The sequence below is a fragment of the Microchirus variegatus genome (assembly GCF_963457635.1).
Source record: "Microchirus variegatus genome assembly, chromosome: 3".
In the NCBI taxonomy this organism is placed as follows: domain Eukaryota; kingdom Metazoa; phylum Chordata; class Actinopteri; order Pleuronectiformes; family Soleidae; genus Microchirus; species Microchirus variegatus.
Window position 1 is genome coordinate 33366921 of NC_139804.1, and position 19261 is coordinate 33386181.

Sequence of the window (19261 nt, forward strand, 5' to 3'; positions counted from 1 at the left end):
TTGTATCATAGAGATATTATGTGAAGTTGTGGTGCATTCAGAGTCCTGACTCAGACTCGTTCATCACAAACACCAGTAAAGAGACTCAAATTAAAATATTTATTTAAAGCACTTAAAGTCAACTCTTCATACGACTGTGTTCAAATGTTCAAATCTTTATACAGTTTGTCAGCAAAAATACAAATGGGTGTCCTCCTTCCAAAAACGGTGGAATGTCCTTTTTAAAAGCACAACAGCACGCTCTCACATAACCTGTCACCGCCGCAGGAGAAACATGCCAACTGGGAGGGAAAAAACATATGAAACTGTACAAACAGGAACCAAAAAGTCTGAGCTGAGCCATCTGTCCACTCAAGACATGGAGACACCGGATTGGACAGCACACCAATCAATCACAACAACTGTTCAGTCCTTGGCATGGCTTTAGTGTTGGAGGCTGAAGAATGACGGGTGTGACGCTGCATTCGGGTGAAACTAGAACAAAGTGTTTCTATTCCAGGGGGAAAACTTTCAGCACCCCAATGCAGCAAGGATGTATGGACGTCAACAGGTAACATTGGTCACATGACCCCATCTTGACCTCATGTGAACCCTGGCATGTGATGACATCACTGGAGGTTAGGTCACAGTTGACCATTTGAACCAAAGGAGAAAGTCCTCAGTCTTTTTAAAAAAACAAAAAAACAACTGCATCCCAGTGTCCATGTTCTTGATGTGTGTTGTCATGGCAACACACACACACATATATAAATGTATGCATGAATATATTTACAGAATATATATGTGACTGCAGACTGCACAGTCCACAGTGTGTTAGTGTCAAGTCACATGATCATAGTGAAAACGTCCCAGCATGCAACACAAACATGTGGAGCTGTTGTCACCTGACTGACCTCCTCCAATCACAGCTCAGGAAGTTTTTATATAACTTTCTGGAAAATACAAAAAACTATTTTCACTTTTAAAATAAACACAATAACTTATTTACTTTTTGCATATTTTTCCTCTTTTTCTAGAGCTTTGTATCTTAGGTTTATAAATAAATGTTTTTGTTTTTTTTATTAATAACATACATAAACTGGGCTGTCTACTTACTTTGGCCACATGGTGAACTACCTGAGCTGGAGATGATCAATATTTAATAAAGGTTTTGATCACTTGTGGCTGATCAATCAGGAGGCAACAGACTCACCCAGCTGCAAACACCTGTTTACCTGCATCACAGCTGTACCAGGTAAACAACAACAAACGGAGAGGATGAGGTCGATCGTCTACCGATGGAGACTGAAAACAGAGCTGAAGATTAAAAATGGTTGCTAACTTTGCTTGTTTCACACCTCTGCGAACTACTTTAATGTTGGCTAATGTCATATGCTACAGCCACCTTTAATTTGACATAAACACTTTAATAAATAAATATCCACACCTTTACATTAGAGTAACCTCTTAACCACTAGCATTTGTAACTGACTACTGTGTTATAACAACTATTTTTAGCATTTAACAATGTTGGCATAGTTACACCTTTATTCTTATAAGATAATTTGCTTATGCTTTCGGTGCCCTGAAAACAGTAGATGAGTGTTATTTAGCCGTGTTGGCGAAATAAAAGAAGAGAAACGTTATTTAGCAGTACATGCTAAATAACAGTAAATAAATGTTACTTAGCCGTGTTAGCTAAATATGGAAAGATACATATTATTTAGCAGTGTCGGCGCTCGTTTCAAACCAACTACAACAGTGTTGGCTGTGATTAGCAGCAAGCCACATTAGTGTTTATATTTAGATAAACATCTGAACAGCTAAATTAGGGACCGTTATCAATCACATTAGCTTAATGTGCAAACTAGTTTAAAGTCTGGTGATTGATATTTAGTTGTTTTTTTGAAAACATCTTAGCATCTTAGCTTCTAAACATTGTTCTAAACATTTAGCTTTTTATGAAACCATGAATATAATGTATAATGTTGAATAATATGGTCATGAACATCTGAGAGCTGAGCTATACTGGTGTGTTACAGTGTTTAAAGTGGTTGTAGAACAAATATTTTATAAAAAGAAAGTGTGATTTTAAAGTGCGTTCTTTACAAATCAATTTAAAGTCGGAACTGGGAATACCAATCCCAAATTTGGTGATTTCCTGTTTATTTAGTGGTTCATGCAAGTATTGCAGTACTCTCTGGCAAGCTTATCTAGTCCATAATAAAAAAACAACAACCATAAAATATTCAGCTTTTGATGCCAGAAGAAGCCTTGAACTGTGAACCTAGGGGATATTTTAGGACATGACGACCTATGAGTACGACTGGAAACTACTATTATTGTCAGTGAATGACTCCTTTCAACCCAGTTAACATTAAATAATCATCTGTGTAAAATAATAAACTGTAATGTTTCTGCGTCCTTATTAACATTACATTTAAAAAATAATGTGATCCACAGCTGCTGCCATGGTTTTATGAACACATGTTGCCAAGTTTCTCCTGTTGTCATTTTAGTCTTCGACTCAAACTCCATTTTTTTCTTTAAAAACCTTTGTTGCAGCCCTTCAGCTCTGTTCAAGTCTCCATCAGACGCAGCTTCTCACGGTCATAGTTTCCTGAGGTTGACTAAGCCTGGGCTGTGATGATTGTGATGGTGATGCTTGCGTTGCCTACACGGTGACGGACGTTCCAGGTGTCATTCATGATGTTGTAGTCGTTGGGGTGACAGGATGTCGGGGTGGTGCAAGTTCGAGCAGAGCCCCGACAGTCCCTGCCACTTGGGGGAGCCCTTGCTCTTCCAGAATGTGTAGAGGAAGACACAACTGAGTCTACAGAAATAGACACCACAGAAGAAAACACACAGGGGGAGGGAGGGGAGGGGAGGGGGGTTAACGAATGATAAATCAAATTAATGGATAAAATAACTGTAACCATGGCAAAAGAAAGGATAAAATAAGAGCACGGACATCAACAATAATGAGAAGCGATGAAGGAAAGAAAAGATGGGAAATGGATGAAGACCATTAGAATACAAAGGGACAGTGGTTGACATGTGACCACAACTGCTACATCACAGTGTAAAGGATGGGAAGATAAACAGACAGACAAGTCACTAATGTGCTCTCCATTTTATTAAGGAATTCAAAGGAAACAGAGTCACATCGTCATCATCCCTCTTCTTTCTCTCAAACGGTGCGTTCACACCAATGTGACAAAACTTCACGTCACTTTGAACTGGCAACACAAATTAATCAAATTGCCTTCTTACCATAAGCTGTTTGAGTTTAAATATTTTAAATCGCTGTAAGATGCATGATGCAATGTCCCTAAAGCAAATGAGGGCTGAAATGTCACATTTACAGTTGCTGTATGTGCGCAACCCAGGAGATAAAGCAGAGAGACAGCAAATAACCTGGTACCTGCTAACTTCTGAAACTATGGGTGTCACTGTTCCACTTTACTAGGAACGTAGTTAGCACGAGGCCCAGGAGAATTGTCACATATTGTGTTTCCTTGCAGTTTTCATGAGTGTAAACAAACAATCCTGCAGCCAAACACACACAGCAGACAAATCCCGACAAATCACTTCTGTTAGGAGAGCAGCATTATGTATATAACATTTTCAGTTTTCTGTGATACTGAGAGGAGACCGTTTCCACTACAGGAGGTTAAATCAAGTTTATGTTCTGAACCATCAATCTTGGGTGTTTCCACTGCTTCCGCAAACATGAAGCGAAGACACAACGTCAGCAGCAGCTGGACAAAATGGATGCATCTCCAGGTGCTGTTGTGTATTAGTCTAACGCATTGTTACAACTGCATCCGCTGATTAGAATGGGCTTCAACATCGTTCTTCATCATTAACCTCAACCAATGACCGAACCAGAGTCCTGACCATAGCTCAAAGAGACACGTACTAAAAACACAATACAGACAGAACAGATTCAGGACAGATACCAAAACTGTCCCAACACAATCGCTGTAGATTATTTCATTTGTTGAATTGTTCATCATGTTTCTTAACAGGCCTTAAAGACGTCTTCAGACTAGGAATGGGACAATATATGATATTATCACACACTGCTTTACTAAAAAATTAATTATTTTGCCAAAATCTTGACAAAAAGTTACAGATATACATATTTTGAAGTGAAAACCAAGATTGTTGGCTAAGGAATGACAGGAATACAGGCTCCCTCTTGAGGCACTTCAAAATAAATCACTGGGATAATTTGTTGGCAAGCCAGACAGCTTAATTTATTGTGATTTATGATAATATTCAACGTTGTCCCAGCAAACACATGCTAGGCTGTAATTGGCTCATGCAGTGGAATAAAGGGAACCTGCAATCCTGAGGTTTCCTGCACTTCTTTCCTCAGGAAAGGGAAACATATATTCATGGTATATCAGCAGTGGTAGAAGATGCTCAGTGAGAATAAAGCTCGTCCAGCTCACGCAGAACACAGACACAAACATGTTTCTGACGCTGAGGTATATGAAAACACACTCACAGAGGCAAACGTAAGGCACAAGGGGGTGGGGCTACAATAAACAGGTAACACGCTTTAACTTGAAGGATTGTCACAGTTTGAACTTCACTCGAGGATCAGGTGATAGGCTGTAGATCCTCTCTATGACTTCAGTGAAATACACATGATGACTGACCAGAGGCTTTGCAAAGGTTGGGCCTGTTCTTCAATATCAAGACCAATTAAGTCCCCATGACATCCAAGGCAAGACCAACGAGTCACAGGTCAAATTCATCGAGTCGAAACGTAACTCACACGCACATGAGGGAGGCTTCAACTGAAACTCTGCTCATTCACTTAAAATGTGGCAGCATCACGAATTGCAGAACTATGCGAGTATCCTTTGACTTTATGCTATGCTCATGAAGCATGCAGGAGAAGTTGAGAAATGCTCGACTCTTCAAGTAACAACCAATCGAACCATGTTTATGCAAATATCCCAGCACGTGCACTAGCCCACCAAATCACATTTTACGCGTTTAAGCTGAACAAGCCCACAAGGCCGTTCTACCTGTTGCAGGTTTTGTTGGACAGAAAGACAGCGGACACCACGTAGCCCATCACCATCATAGCAACTCTTGCTGCAAAGTCAGCCACGACATACACTTCTCTGGAAAATGTTTTGTTTTCAGGTCAGGTTCAGTCATGTGGCACCAGGTGGACGTAGATGGCGCGCAGCACCAACATGATGGACAGGTAGAAGACGCCGAAGCCAGCCAATTGGGCCCGAGGGCAGGGACTCGTCACAGGTGGAGCCATGGAGAGTAAAATGCTCACCGCTCTATAAACCCCACCTTGTTTACCCTCAACGACGTCCCCCAACGAACACAGACTGTCCTGAGAGCGTCGGGGGAGATGAACGAGCAACAAATAATGACACGACAGAGGGGGTGAGACGGTTAATGAAAGACGAGAAGATGGAAGAGAAGAAAGAACAAGTGTTAGTTTTTAGAGGAGCAGTAGAGAAACAACAGACAAGGAGTGGGAAGTGATGTCAGTCATTGATAGGGCAAAATAAAATGGCAAACATGTTTTGAGGATACTGTAAACTTAATCTGAAATAGATTTTTTAATGAGTGGAGCCTTTTGTTAAGTGTCTCATCAACCATACTAAAACCTATCTCAGCAATTGAGGAGGAAATATCAACACCTCAGAGGAGACGAGGCCTAGTGTAGACATCAACGTGTCCAGTAAAGTTAAGAGGATGATGTATTGATTCATGTCAGGTGACCTAATGTGTGTTACCTGTGGAACTCCGATCCTGCGACATGCCTCCAAGAAGTTCTCCACATTTCGCCGACATTTGGCCATGGTGAGTTTAGGCTGTAGATGACAAAGGGAAGAGTCAACATGAGTGACGCTGTTACTGATGATAATCTGTGACATCAGAGCTGTGAAATCAGAGGGATCCTCACCACAGCAGGGGAGGGGACGTGGATGCTGGGGACAGACCGTGGTCTCACGTGATTGGCCAGGTGACACAGCACCACCCCGTCTGTCAGAGCGGCACCCAGGTCGCTTGGCAACGACACTTTGAGACGAGCCTCGATGTTCTGTAAGGTAACACGTGTCACATGACCCATCAGTCGCACATATTATGGAAGAGTGCCCAAATATTACATCTCTGATTACTTTCACTGCCATTTCTGAATCACCTAATGTTATTTTGAAAATATAAACTAATTTAGCTGTACATTTTTAATTGAGCAAATTCTTGAGCTGGGCTTTTTAATTAGAATCCATCTAGCTGCTGAATCATGGATTATTACAGCAGGAAAATGAACAAACTCCATCATTTCGCTCAAACGTTTATCATTTTGTGTAAAATGGTGACACCCGCCATTAAAATCATCCTCAACACTTCTGTTGGACCTGACCCAGTTGCTGCGAATGGGGCCAAGAGCATGTGGATGACAGGCGGACAGTTCTAGTATAGGTGAATACAAACCTTCCTGAGCTGCTCCACCAACTCAGCATCTTCACCAACCAAAACAGGTGCAGCAGGCGCCTCCTCTTGGTTCTGAGGGTTGGCTGGTGAGCTGGCACCAGTATCTCCTGCAGGACAGATGGGAAACAGCGGCAGGAGTGAACGTACTGAGACAACAACAGACAGGTGAGGACGCCCAGGAACAAAGTGCTCACCTTTTCGCTTCTCTTCTTTCTGGCCGAGACGAAACAGGAAGCTCTCTGGTCTCAGATTGGCTGTCCGGCAGGAGGACCCGCCCACTGAGCTGGGGTAAGAAGGCGACTGATTGGCTGGAAAAGAAAACCACAATCAGTCAGTAGAAGAGGACAGTCTGATGATCAGAGACTTGTTAGTTAGTTAGCTGTTCTTACCTGTAGAAGACAGAGCTGCTCTGTCCTCACCCTGTGGAGACACAACACAGTTACACACGAGACACACACAACCGCGCACACTACTGAAACCTCAACAGTGTTTGACCGGTTTGTGTAAATGTGGCTGTATGAGGTACTGACTGCACAGTCAAGGAAAGTTGCCAGAGAGGATGTGAGAAAGAAAACATGACTATTTTAGCCATTAAACAAAAGGATCACAAATAATTTAAGTAAGTTCACTGAAGTCTTGCAGCACACATGAATTGTCGATTTATCAGTAAGTTCAAATGTGTTATTTTGGGACTCGTGTTTGACGTCCTTTGTTCAGATTTGCCCCGCAGTCACACAAACTTCACCTGTGTCCCCACAGGCTAAAACGACACTGATTTTGTTTATGGTCTTTGGAGTGGAAGAGTGAGGAATTTACACACTTCAGTTTCTGCCAGTACCTCATAAAACCACCGTTCTGAAGTCAAGAGAAAAACAGCAGCAGCTGCAGTACCTGCAGCAGTGAGGTGGAGGAGCTATCAGCATCATAGGAGCAAGAGTCCACAGACGCTGCAGTCACACACTGACAGAGGGACACAGACGGGGGGGACGACAAAGAGACAACAGGGGGACAAGGAAAGAGACATACCCAGAAAGTGGCAGAAACAAATAGATGAAACAAACAGAAAAAATAAATAAAAATGTAAGAAATTATCAGGGACTGCTCACACCTACTGTCACCATCTGTCTCTGACCCTGCCCACAATTGCTGTTAACACCCCTATAGATCCTGCCCCCATCTGCTATTAACACCCGCCAGGTGTGGGTGGGGCCTGAGACACAGAAAAACCTCGAGTCACCTATCTGTGTGAACCAAGACGCCTCTTTACAGTGTTTGTCTTAAAGTCTGTGTCAAACACCAGAGAACACTGACACAGAGAGACAGTCGGGTGGGCAGGAAGACAGACTGAGAAACAGACAGAGACAGTTGGACAGGTAAAGAGACAGTTAAAGATGTTTGTGAGAAAATGAAGACCAAACTAAAGAGAAGGTGAGGGAAGAAAAATGTTTGACGGCCAAAACAGAAATAAGGGTGAAGATGAAGGAGGAAGAAGAACAGAGTTAATACAGGAAACTGACCCGACTATTGACTTGTCATGAAGATATAATGCGTATCATCAAGCATCAAGTTATAGATAAACAAGGAGATGAGGCAACGGTAGACAAGGTTTGGTCACATGACCAATTCTGTCAGCTCCAGTTCATCAGAAAGACACACAGGGACAGACAGGAGGAAAGAAGGGAGGCGGGTGTCGATATGTGACGAGTCTTCAGAGAACCAGGTGAGAAGACACAGAGACGAGATGCTTCACTACAGTTTCAGGCACCATCACTTATAAGCTGCAGACGCTGGTGTGCGTCAATGTGTAAAGCCTCAATCACACTCTTCAGCTGGATAATACGGTTGCGGATGAGTTTTGCAGCTCACGGTCAGTTACCCCGAAGTGATCTACACCACTGGATTGCTAACCAGTTGTTCATCAGAGAGAAGAGAAAGACTAAAAACATGACAGAGGTCCCAGACCCACAACTATAAAAGGTCAGAGGCCAACATGAACATCAAGCTAAACTAATCCCTGTTTCAACATCATTCCCCATGTCATGCATTTTCATAACATTAACTACTAGTTGGGACTCCTCCAGGGGGAAGCAGATTTGAAGACACATACTCCGATTGCATCACTCACTCAAAAAGAGAAAGAGATCCTACAACTCTGAAAGTGCTGGAGTGTGAACAAGGCTTTACACACATTTGACACACATAACTGATCAAGAATCACCAGGTAATTCATTGATCATTCAGTTGGTCTGAGGGGCTTTTATTGTGAAACAGCCACAGGAAATCCATGCAGAATGATGTGGCTGTTTTGGACCATTGAGGGGGGGGGGGTTACTTTAGTCTGTCAGTTCGTGCTTTGTTGATGGGGGGGCCACACTCTTACCATGAAGAGGGCGGAGTCATCTGTGTGGGTGGAGCGTCTGGAGGGGTAGAGGGTCTGAGCACACACACACACACACACACACGAACACATATTAACAAACACACACAGATGTAGGGTCGTGCTCAAAACTGACAGGGAGCGGCTAACGTAAAGTAAAAGGAAACACTGGTTCTCGACTGATGACGACGGTGAACCAATGCCTTAATTTAACCACATGTCTTGAACTAAGCATTTATGACATGCAAACGATCATGCGGGGCAGAGGAAGTCAGGTGAAGCATTCCTGCTCTTAGATCCATGTTGGGGCAGAGCTCATTGGTGTGGGTTGGTGTGTGTGTGTCTGGACCTTCAGTCGTGTAACTGCGCCCTCTAGAGCCACAGCTCCGACATACTGTAATTGTTTTAAACTACACAGACTTTTGGGGAAGGAGGGGGGGGGGGGTGAGAGATGTGTGGAACTGTAGGAAGAGAACAAACAAAGACACACAAACGGAGTGTAACAAACACGTGAAGGCAGAGCCTCACCTCACTGTCTGGAATGGACTTTGTTGGACTCTGAGCTGCTTTATGCTAAAAAAAGAAAGAAAGAAAAGTTAGTCATACTTCATATTTCATGGCTCAGAACATTTATGCATCATCATGACAACATTACACAAACATACGTGTCTGTTGCTGGGTTTTTTTCACTCATCTAAATTATGTTCAATAATAAACAAGTGATGAGTGACACCGACAGTAAAGTGTTTTCCACATTGATTGCTGGAAGACTTTTAGTTGGAAACAGCAGAACGTAAATGTCACAAGGACTTCCTAGGACCAATTCCCTCAAAATCGAGGACAGAATATGGTGACACAGCTTAAGATGGGAGGGCTTTGCCCATGGCGTGCCGTGCACGTATATTGATTTGCAACACGCTCCGCATCCCGCCAAGTTATTGTCCCTGTGGATCTTGGGCAAGCCAGTCTTTGTAATTTTCTTTGGTGAGCCAGAGATCTTGGAATTTGCATTTCCAGGACATCCCGTCATTTGCTCTCTGTTGCTTAACATTAATCGCTCACTGTTCTGCATGGAATCTCATGCTAACGGTGAAGAGAGAGTGTACTGTTTTTTCTGTGTAGGTCTGGTTTACGTCCAACAAGCAATGCAGCGTAACAAACATCAGCTGAGGGAGATGTTCCTAAATATCAGCTTTGTTCTTGCACAAAATTCAAGCACTTTCAATGACCATTGTCATTATGTCAATGTCAATGTCTATTAAGGGCAATTTTGAAAAACCTTCAAGGGCCTTTATTTATTAATTTTTATTTCACAAACTTTCAAGGATTTCAAGGACCTGTGGCAATCCTGATGAATTACAAATAAACAAAATAAATAGAACTTGAACAAGCAACCAGCCATTTACTGTGAAAGTGGACATTTATTTTGACAGTACAGTGTCGTGTGACCGGCTGATGTGCTCTCACCTTGGTGTAACTGGGAACAGGTCGGGTCTTCTGTCGCTCCTCGTCGTACCTGATGGCAGCAAGCTGGGCCTCCCTCCTCATCCTCTCCACACCCCCTGGTCCTCTCTAACATAGACAAAAATGTGTAGAAATCAGAATAAAATGTCAAATTTAATCAGAAATGTCCAGAACAACCACATATTATGATGTATGCTCTACTGAAAATGGCTGGAAAGTCAAGCGGGACAAATGGAGACATTTGGAAAAAATGACAGTTACCCGCATTCACTTGGTTCTAATCTCTTCTACAGTTTTATAAGATAAATTCCTTCTTTCTACTATTGCTGTTTTCTGAAACCAATAAAACAAATACAGAGGAGAATATCTGCTTCCTGTTTAAACTGGCATCGACATGCCTAGTATACCCGAAATGGTTATGTGATGGGAGTTGTCAGGTATTGTACTATGGATGCAGATTACTTGAAAACCTTGTCCAGATGTAGACTTTTATTAGAAAAACTTTAGATAAATTCATCTTAGTATGAATGTATTCTCAGTAACAAACAGCAGAAGGAAGCGTTACCTGGTTTTGAGAGGTGGAGGGCACAGTGACGCCATCGACCACACTTCTGAGAGACAAACAGACAGACAGGTTGTTAGAAGACACACAGGTGTTTTGTCTGTTTATTTTCTGATTTTGTTTCAGATGTAAATAAATCTGTGTGAGTGTGTGTCTCTCGGTATGAACCTGTTTTGTCTTCTTGTGTCCTCCGTCCTGGATGCATTGGTTTTGACTGGTGAACCCTGGACAACAGACAGGAAGTGAGTCAGTGTGTCGACTGATATCGAATTCAGAGGTCAGGTGGTTCCCGGTGATGACACCACCTGCTCTCAGGTGACTGAACATATTTCAGAACCACCTCCTGTTTTGATTCACAGTCACATTCATCAATAAAAGTGTAAGAAACGTGTGTCAGTGCTAATCAGAGAGCGGCTGTGACCTGAGGCATTGGCATGTAGGTGGAGCTCATACCTCTCTGGTGATACGTCTCTCGATGTAAGCCATGAACTGAGAACTTAGGCTGGTACCATCACTGCCACCACCGCCTCCTCCTCCTCCTCCTCCTCCTCGCTGACTCCTCCCCTCCTCCTCCTCCTCTACATAGCTGTCGATGAAGTCGATCTGCTCCAGCTCCACACCTGTTTAGATTTCAGAGACAAACATTAGTTTATATGTGAGATAAGGCTGTCATTTTTTTCTAAATGTGATATTATTTCAAATGTGAGGTATAAAGTTCACACTTGAGACTTATGCTGGCATCCCATAACCATTTTATGAGACTCCTCTCTCTGCAGAATACAAGATGCTGCTTTGGTGGAGAGACATGGGGGTGTCTCACAACTCTCTGTATGCTTCCTCAAATTTATTAAGTTACGGTTACGGGTCATTAGAATTTTCTTGGAACTAAATTTTTTTTTAAGTGACAGCCCTGATGTGATAAGACACTGTTATTATGCGGCATCAGTAAATATGATGATTCATGGTTCGCATGTCATGATATTAAAAAGGATAATTCAGGTTTTTTAAAGTGTAGTAGAATCAGCGCCAATGGTGCTGTGAGAGCCCTTTATGCCGGCAACTCATCTGAGACTGCTAGTGGGGGCAGTAAGGACACCAGGCAAAACTGATTTCAGCCACAAAAAAAGGGGAAAATTGTTTTTTAACTGTGTAGGGACAAAAGAGCTGCCCGTCTACTGCTGCCTCTTTTGGTAAAGTTGTGTCACTGAGGTAACTGAATGTAGGACTTCAAACACTGAAGGCAACACACAGGCACTGACAGCTTGGGCAGCTCTGACTATGTGTCAGTACCTCGTAAAAAAACACTTCAAAAACCTGAGCTATCCTTTTAATGGACTAAGACAGTGTTACAGCGTCTAGCTGCACACCATCTCTACGAGGATCTGAATGATGCTCTGTAGACTCTGCTGTCTGAACATCAGCCACAAATGAATTCGAGTGTACGGTGACTTGATACGAAAACAGTAAAAGTCTTACATGTTCCATTGGACAGCAGTGAAGCTCCGCCCCCTGTTGCTCTCTGCCTCTGCTCTCTGCTGATTTCAGCTACTCTCTGTGGCAGCTCCGACAGCTCCTCTGTGGGCTAGGGATAGAAACGGGAGTGAGCTCAACACAGTCAGGAAACAAACCATACATTGAGGAAAATGAGCATCTCTGAGAATCATTTATTTGTATGCCAGCTGGCAGAAGACAACCTTATTTCTAATAAACGTTGAGCAGGTCTCAAAGGCCATTACGACTACAGGGCCCCTTTCAGACCTGGTTGAACCTCAGTGAACCTCGACTGCATATGGATAGCACTAATAATAATTATTACTATTACTAGCTCCAACACACACAGGAAGTACACAGAAAACAAGCATGTCTGACCTCATTCCCCGACCACCTCTTGTCTCCACTGTCGACACTGTTGAATCCTGAATCCAGTGCCCCGTATGGACGTCCAGGATACAGCTCGTCAACGCTGACACAAAGAGAGAGAAAGAGTCAGTATCTGAAGATTTTCATGGAGCAGCAGCATCTTTGTGTCCGAGTAAAGTCACACCAAGAGTTGAAGGGTAGGGGTCGTCTGTCGTAGTCTGGGAGGTCAGGGGTCGTTTTACTGGCCTCCAGGTTCAGATACTTAAATATATGGACTTTTCCTTTAATACAGATCTGCACAAACAGGAAGAGGAATCATTGCCGTGCAACAAACAGAAACAAAAATACAGCTGGGTTGTAATGTCAGCGCCTGTTAGCATACCTGTGCAGGCGGTGTCTGCAGAGGGTTGTTGTCGAGAACGATGGTGTGGAGCTGTGTGAGTCTTCGGTAACAGACGGGGATGGAGGTCACTTTATTACAGGAGAAGTCAAGGCGCACCAGAGGGAGGTCGGCAAGCTCTGTGGACAAACAGGAAGGTTACATTAGACTATTTTTCCTGTTTTCATCATTGCCATATGATAAGAAAAGAAGAATATCGGTGAAGATTTCCTTAAGTGTTTGATGTGTACCTGGTGGCAGTGTGACCAGGTGGTTTCTTCTAATGTTCAGGTCCCTCAGAGCCTCCAGCTGACCCACCTGAGATGGTAACGTCTGGAGCTCATTACAGCTCACGTCCTACAGAGGCAGCACACACATTAACATTAATAACTGATCAGGTTATATTACATTCATACATTTTTTATACTATTACTGGATCTTGTTGCAATTCAGACCAGTTCATGACCAGTTCAGATCAAGTTGGGATGGGACCCACCAGCTCTGTAAGGTGTTTTAGCTGTCCCACTTCTTCTGGGAGAGAAACCAATTTGTTGTTGCAGGCGATCAAAACCTTCAGAGGAAGACTGCAGAGGACGACAGGCAGGACAGAAAGCTGGTTCCGACTGAACAACAGGTAGAAAGAGAGAGAGAAAATACACGTCAACGAGTGTGTTCACATCTATAAAGTGACAAGAATGTATGTGTGTGGGTGCGTGCTCTACCTGAGGTTCAGGTAGGTCAGACTCTGCAGGTTCAGCAGACTCTCTGGCAGTGACCTCAGACAGTTCTGATACAGGTTCAGACTCTCCAGAGACACAAAGAGACAAACGTCCCCAGGAAGCTCAGGCAGACGGTTACGGGAGAGATCTGAGGACAGGCAGAGACACATTCATCAGATGTCTGTGTGTCAACTGAGACACAGAACTCAAAAAATTCAATGGTACTGACCAAATTACATTGGTACAACAGACTAACAATTACCATTGTATCAAGTACTGCCACATTTAAGCACCTGAGCCAGAGCCATGAGCTGCACTGCATCTAAACTTTGACTTACAGTGATGCTCAGGAACAAAAGAGAAAACAATCCCCACATGAAACTGACTATCATTTCAAAATAGACTATTTGTCCTGATACTGTGATCTGAATGTGCCACAGGAGAATTTATCAAAAAATAGGCACCATATTGTACCTTTTCCATGGTAGCAGGACTGGTATTTCCCCACTGCGGAACTAATAAAGGACTTATCTTATCGACTCCAGTGTAACTTGTACCAAACCCCTGACATAATTTCACATATGAGACAAACAACACTTGAAGGAGGAGACGATTACAGATGAAACTTAATGACAGTACAGTAATAGCAAGAGAAAAAAAATGTTTATGTTGTTAAAACATATACAGAGAATTATGTTAAGCATAGTGATGAGACAAAAGATGGAGGAAAACCATTATCTCTAGCACTGTGTAAGAACAGAAGATGTGTGTGTGTGTGTGTGTGTATGAGAGAAAGAAAGAGACTATACAAACTTATGACTGAGCCTAAAAATAGAAACGAACCCTTTAACAAGACCATATGTATGTGACCTTCCAGTTGCTTGAGTCATTATCAAATCACACCACTGTATATACAGTACATTTATAGAATAAACATTGTTCACAATTTAATCGCATATTTAGCTCTGACAAATTGTGTTCAATTGCATTTTCCCCCAGGGATTTGAGAAGATGACAGCCCTTCATCTTGTCATTCTCATAGATTTTTGAATTTCAGTCTATTATTAGAGCTGTAGCTGTCACTCTTAAATATAGACAATTGTCTGCTACATTGAAACCACACAGTTAAACAGTTCACACACACCCCATTCAGACCTGGTACTAACGTCCACCCTCAGAGACTGAGTCGTGCCGAATACAGGTCTAAACGGTGCCGGATCATCTGCCTCAATCTTGTCCTTTCCCTCCTTGTGTCTTCTTCTGTTGCACAAACTGTCCTCATGTCCTGCTTCACAACATCCATGGACCTTCACTGTGGTCTTCCTCTTTACCTCCTGGCCAGCAGATCCATCTTCAACATCCCTTTGTCTAATATAATCACTGTTCCTCCTCTGCAGGTGACCAAACCCTCTCGACATTGACTCTCTCACTTTATCTCCAAAGCATTCAATCTGAGCTGTTCTTCAAATATGCTCCTTTGTAATCCTGTCCACCCTAAACCAAAACGAAAATCATAGCGTCTGCAGCTCTGCCACCTCCAGCTCCACTGCCTGTCTTTTAAGGCCACATTATACTTCTCCGACTGCGTAATGCGTTATCCGTCTGCGTCACCACGTAGACCACTCGAGCCTTTATACTTCTGCGTTGTGGTGACGGATAGGCGCTGCAATTTCCCACCCGATCAGTAGGGGTCGCTGCGCAAGGTTGTTGTGCTTTTGGCTACAATGAGCAATGGCGTCTGAGGGAGAAAGACTGTTGTTGTTGAAACAGCGGCCGTTTGTCACTTTTCTGTGTCCCGGAACGCAGTTTTAAGATAATTTGAGGCGAGAAATTGGCCAATTAGAGTCTAAACATGTGCTGTGTGTGTTAAGATAGGACGTATTTATAGTTCGGCATCGACGAAGTCGGCGGTGTTCAGCTCCGCCCTCTGTGGACGCTCGCTGCTCACTGTGAGCCGGCACAGAGCAGCTTCGCTCGGCCTGTCCTGAGGACCAATCGCAGCTCTTGCCGTCTCCGTTGTCCCTTGACGGAATGACGGACACTTTAAAAATATTCCGTGCACCCGGAGACGACGCAGAGACTCTTCGACAGGTTCTGCGTCGACGCAAAGGACTCTGCGTAACCTACGCAGAGCACTTTACGCAGGAGTATAAATTGGGCTTTAGACTGTGCCACTGTCTCCAAGTCATACATCTTGTAGACCTTCCCTTTCACTTTTGCTGCTATCCTTTGGTCACACCTCACCCCTGACACTGTTCTCCATCCACTCCACCCTGCCTGCACTCTCTTCTTCACCTCTCTTGTGCTGTCCATTGCGTTGGATGGTTGACCCCAGGTATTTATACTCACCCACTTTCTCTATCTCCACTCCTTCTGTCTTGCTCCAACTCACTTTCATTCCTCTTCTCTCCACACTTCTTCTCCATTCATCAAGCATTTCTCGCTCTACAATATTGTGTTAAACAATCTGGTCAACAAGTCAACTGCTTTCTCTCCTAGACATCTCCATTCCTCTACAGGTTTGCCATATGTCATCCCAACTGTCTTCCTACTCTTCATTCTCTTCATAGGTGCCCTCACTTCCTCCTTACTAATCCTCTGGACTTCCGGGTTCCATCTTCTCAACACACTCTTTTTTGATGTTAAAACAAACACAAAAAAACAAAACTGATATGAAACAGCTAAGTGATTTCCTTTTTTAAATGCTTAAAACTTTTATCAGCTCGAGGAGAGCTTTGAGTCACTAAGCTTCTCTCAGTGTCATTAACTTGTCATACACGCGCACATGTAATCCCAATACTGAACCATAACCAGTTAATGCCTAAATGTAACCAGTTCCTCAGCAATGAGGTTCTGCCTCATCTGGAACAGGTTTTGGTCCCCATGACAGTGTTTTGGTAATTACTCAGTGGTCCATAGGGGGCGAAAGAAGGCACATCCTTCAGATCTCAATAGAAAAGGTTTACAATATAAAAGCATATAAATCTTTACTGTACTGTACAAAGGAGTTGGTGATACACTGCTGACTCTTTTAAGCCATTGCTTTAGTACCTCATAGAACCACAGACTGTATAAATGCAGACCCTGAAGCCAACCTGGAAGTAACAATGTACTGAAATGCCACCACTGTGCGACTCCGCACTTAAAGTGTTAAGAAAACGTGTTATGCACTTCCCATTTGATTTACAATGTCAGGAAACATTTTTCTGAGAAATCGTTTTGGGTCTTCTTCAATAACACATGATGTCATATGTTTAAAATAATGTTTACGCATAGAGGAAACTGTACAATAAAGAACAGCACTTATGAGTGAACTGTGTGCTTGACAGCTATATCCTCAAATGGGTGCCTGGTTGCAGTTGATGTCTGTAAACTTCCAAGTGCAAATGTCAACACGGTGCCAGCTAAATCACAAATCTTAAGGCGACAAAACGGGAGTACCACCTGTGTTACTTTAACATCCTGCTGACTCCATTGGGGAATAAACACCTGGTCAGCAGGAAGCACACGCCACCATGGTAACATTTACTTCCTGTTGTGCAGCAATATTCTTTTTTTGAGTCATGCCATGCATGAGTGTGCAGAGGCTCCAGTCCACATGTGGGCAGTAATACTCCACTCAGCAGGTTCATCAACTGACAAAGGAACAACATGTTCCCTCTCTGTCTGTTTTTATTTGTCTTCTGTCTGATTTAAATCAGAAATATTTCCATGTTAAATCAGTTTTCCGTAAGAACAGTCTGATTGACGGGCCATAGTGTCTGTCTATGCTGACAGTTACAGACAGACAGAAAGACATGTTTAAACGGATCAACTGTAACAAACAGAGATTCAGACAGGTACAGACAGACGGGAACCACCTCGGGTTCGTTTGTTTCGTCTCCTCGCAGCCCGTCAGACTTGGGTGGGCGGAGCAGCCTCATTATCTAATCATAGACATTAAACAAAACAAAGCCAGGTGTGTTGTTCACCTTTTCGAACTTCACCAGACGTCATAGTGACGTCATAATGAGGCCGGACCGGACCGGGAGGAACTGGGTAAACCGAACCCGCCTCACTCGAGGTGCTAGCTGTGTGCTAACTTTGATACAGTGACAAATATGAGTTGACCGTGTTAACTAGCAGCAATAGATTGTTATTAATGATATGGTTGGTGCAAAAGAAGAAACACACTCACACGTCATATAGAATATGTTTCGTTACTAACGCCACCAATGAAACCAACACCATCACACGAGAGACACTTTAAGGAGCTCTGATTCTGTCATAACACCGGCCCTGACGGCTTCAGCGTCCATCCTCTGCGGAGCCTAAAGTTCGAATTTTACTTTCTCCGTTCTAAACTTCTGAACAACTTTACCCAGGTTACTTAAATAGCCCCGACAGGAACCACACACTCCCGGCGAACAGTCACCGCGCTCTGCGACTCACTCACCGGCCCTGGTGGTGTCCGTCAGGTCGTGGTTGGCGGCGCTCCGGGGGAACTCCTTCAGCTTCCTGCCGCTGAGGTTCAGAAACCCTGTAGCCGAGGCTTCGTCCAGTGCCCGGTCCAGGGAGCGGTTCCAGGGCGCCGGCCCTGCTGACCCTAGTCCATGGTTATTCAAAACATTCCCGCTGCTGCCGCCTCCCACCGTGAAGTTAATTCCGGTGTTGTCCGCAGACCCCAACAACACCGAGGCCGCCATTACACTCTCCGGCTGTTAGCGTTCCGTGCTAACGGCTAACTCTCCCACCCTAAACTCCGAGCGGAGCATGCGCAGAACGAAGCACAGAGAGACGGGGCGACTGGTCAACAGATGACTGAACACATTATACTGTCAGTACCACAATACTGCTCATAGTTACTGTCAGTTACACATACAGCACTACTAATACTCTCAGTACTGCATATAGTTCTACTGATCAGTACTGAATGAATTACTACAAAATGTAAAAAAAACACACACGCACAGCTCTACTATGCAAATAGTACTACTCATACTGATACGAGTTTAGCATACAGTATGGCAGCTTGCCAGCTTCTCATTGCTGTCAACTATTTGTAGTGCTGCTACTACTTTCAGGACACACCTACTACTGCTGTACTACTACTGTAACTGGTGGGGTCACACACTCTGCATTGTGTTGAGCAGACAGGGGAGGGCTGGTGCAGTGGACCAGAGGAGGCAGGTGGTGAAGCTGCAGCAGGGTCATCAGAAGAAGGGGATTCATTCCATTCATTACACAAAAGCAGCATACAGACCAGACCAGGGGACTTATTGACAGCAGAATGTTCATGAAGCCATGAAACAGTGTGACCAACATCCAAGTCTCCACCACCTGAGATGGAGCCGGCAAAGAATGGTATGGAAGGAAACTGTTGCACCTGCAGCATTGAACCGAGAAACCCCAGTCTCATTCCAGTCACACGGAGGACTGACATGGCAATATAATCTAAA

At 43.6% G+C, this 19261-nt stretch overlaps 1 protein-coding gene across 1 annotated transcript; it reads right to left on the reverse strand.

Annotated features, from left to right (window-relative positions):
* Nucleotides 1-176: 176 nt before the first annotated feature.
* Nucleotides 177-18508, reverse strand: lrch3 (leucine-rich repeats and calponin homology (CH) domain containing 3; the record flags this gene model as incomplete). Its single annotated transcript, XM_083886030.1, has 20 exons — nucleotides 177-2812; nucleotides 5760-5837; nucleotides 5930-6067; nucleotides 6463-6569; nucleotides 6657-6770; nucleotides 6852-6882; nucleotides 8837-8896; nucleotides 9368-9412; nucleotides 10307-10411; nucleotides 10869-10914; nucleotides 11034-11089; nucleotides 11319-11485; nucleotides 12342-12447; nucleotides 12735-12828; nucleotides 12910-13019; nucleotides 13108-13244; nucleotides 13356-13461; nucleotides 13601-13727; nucleotides 13827-13971; nucleotides 18259-18508. 20 exons carry the CDS (start codon nucleotides 18506-18508, stop codon nucleotides 2684-2686), a joined length of 2151 nt encoding a protein of 716 aa, XP_083742156.1. The 3' UTR covers nucleotides 177-2683.
* Nucleotides 18509-19261: the final 753 nt, after the last annotated feature.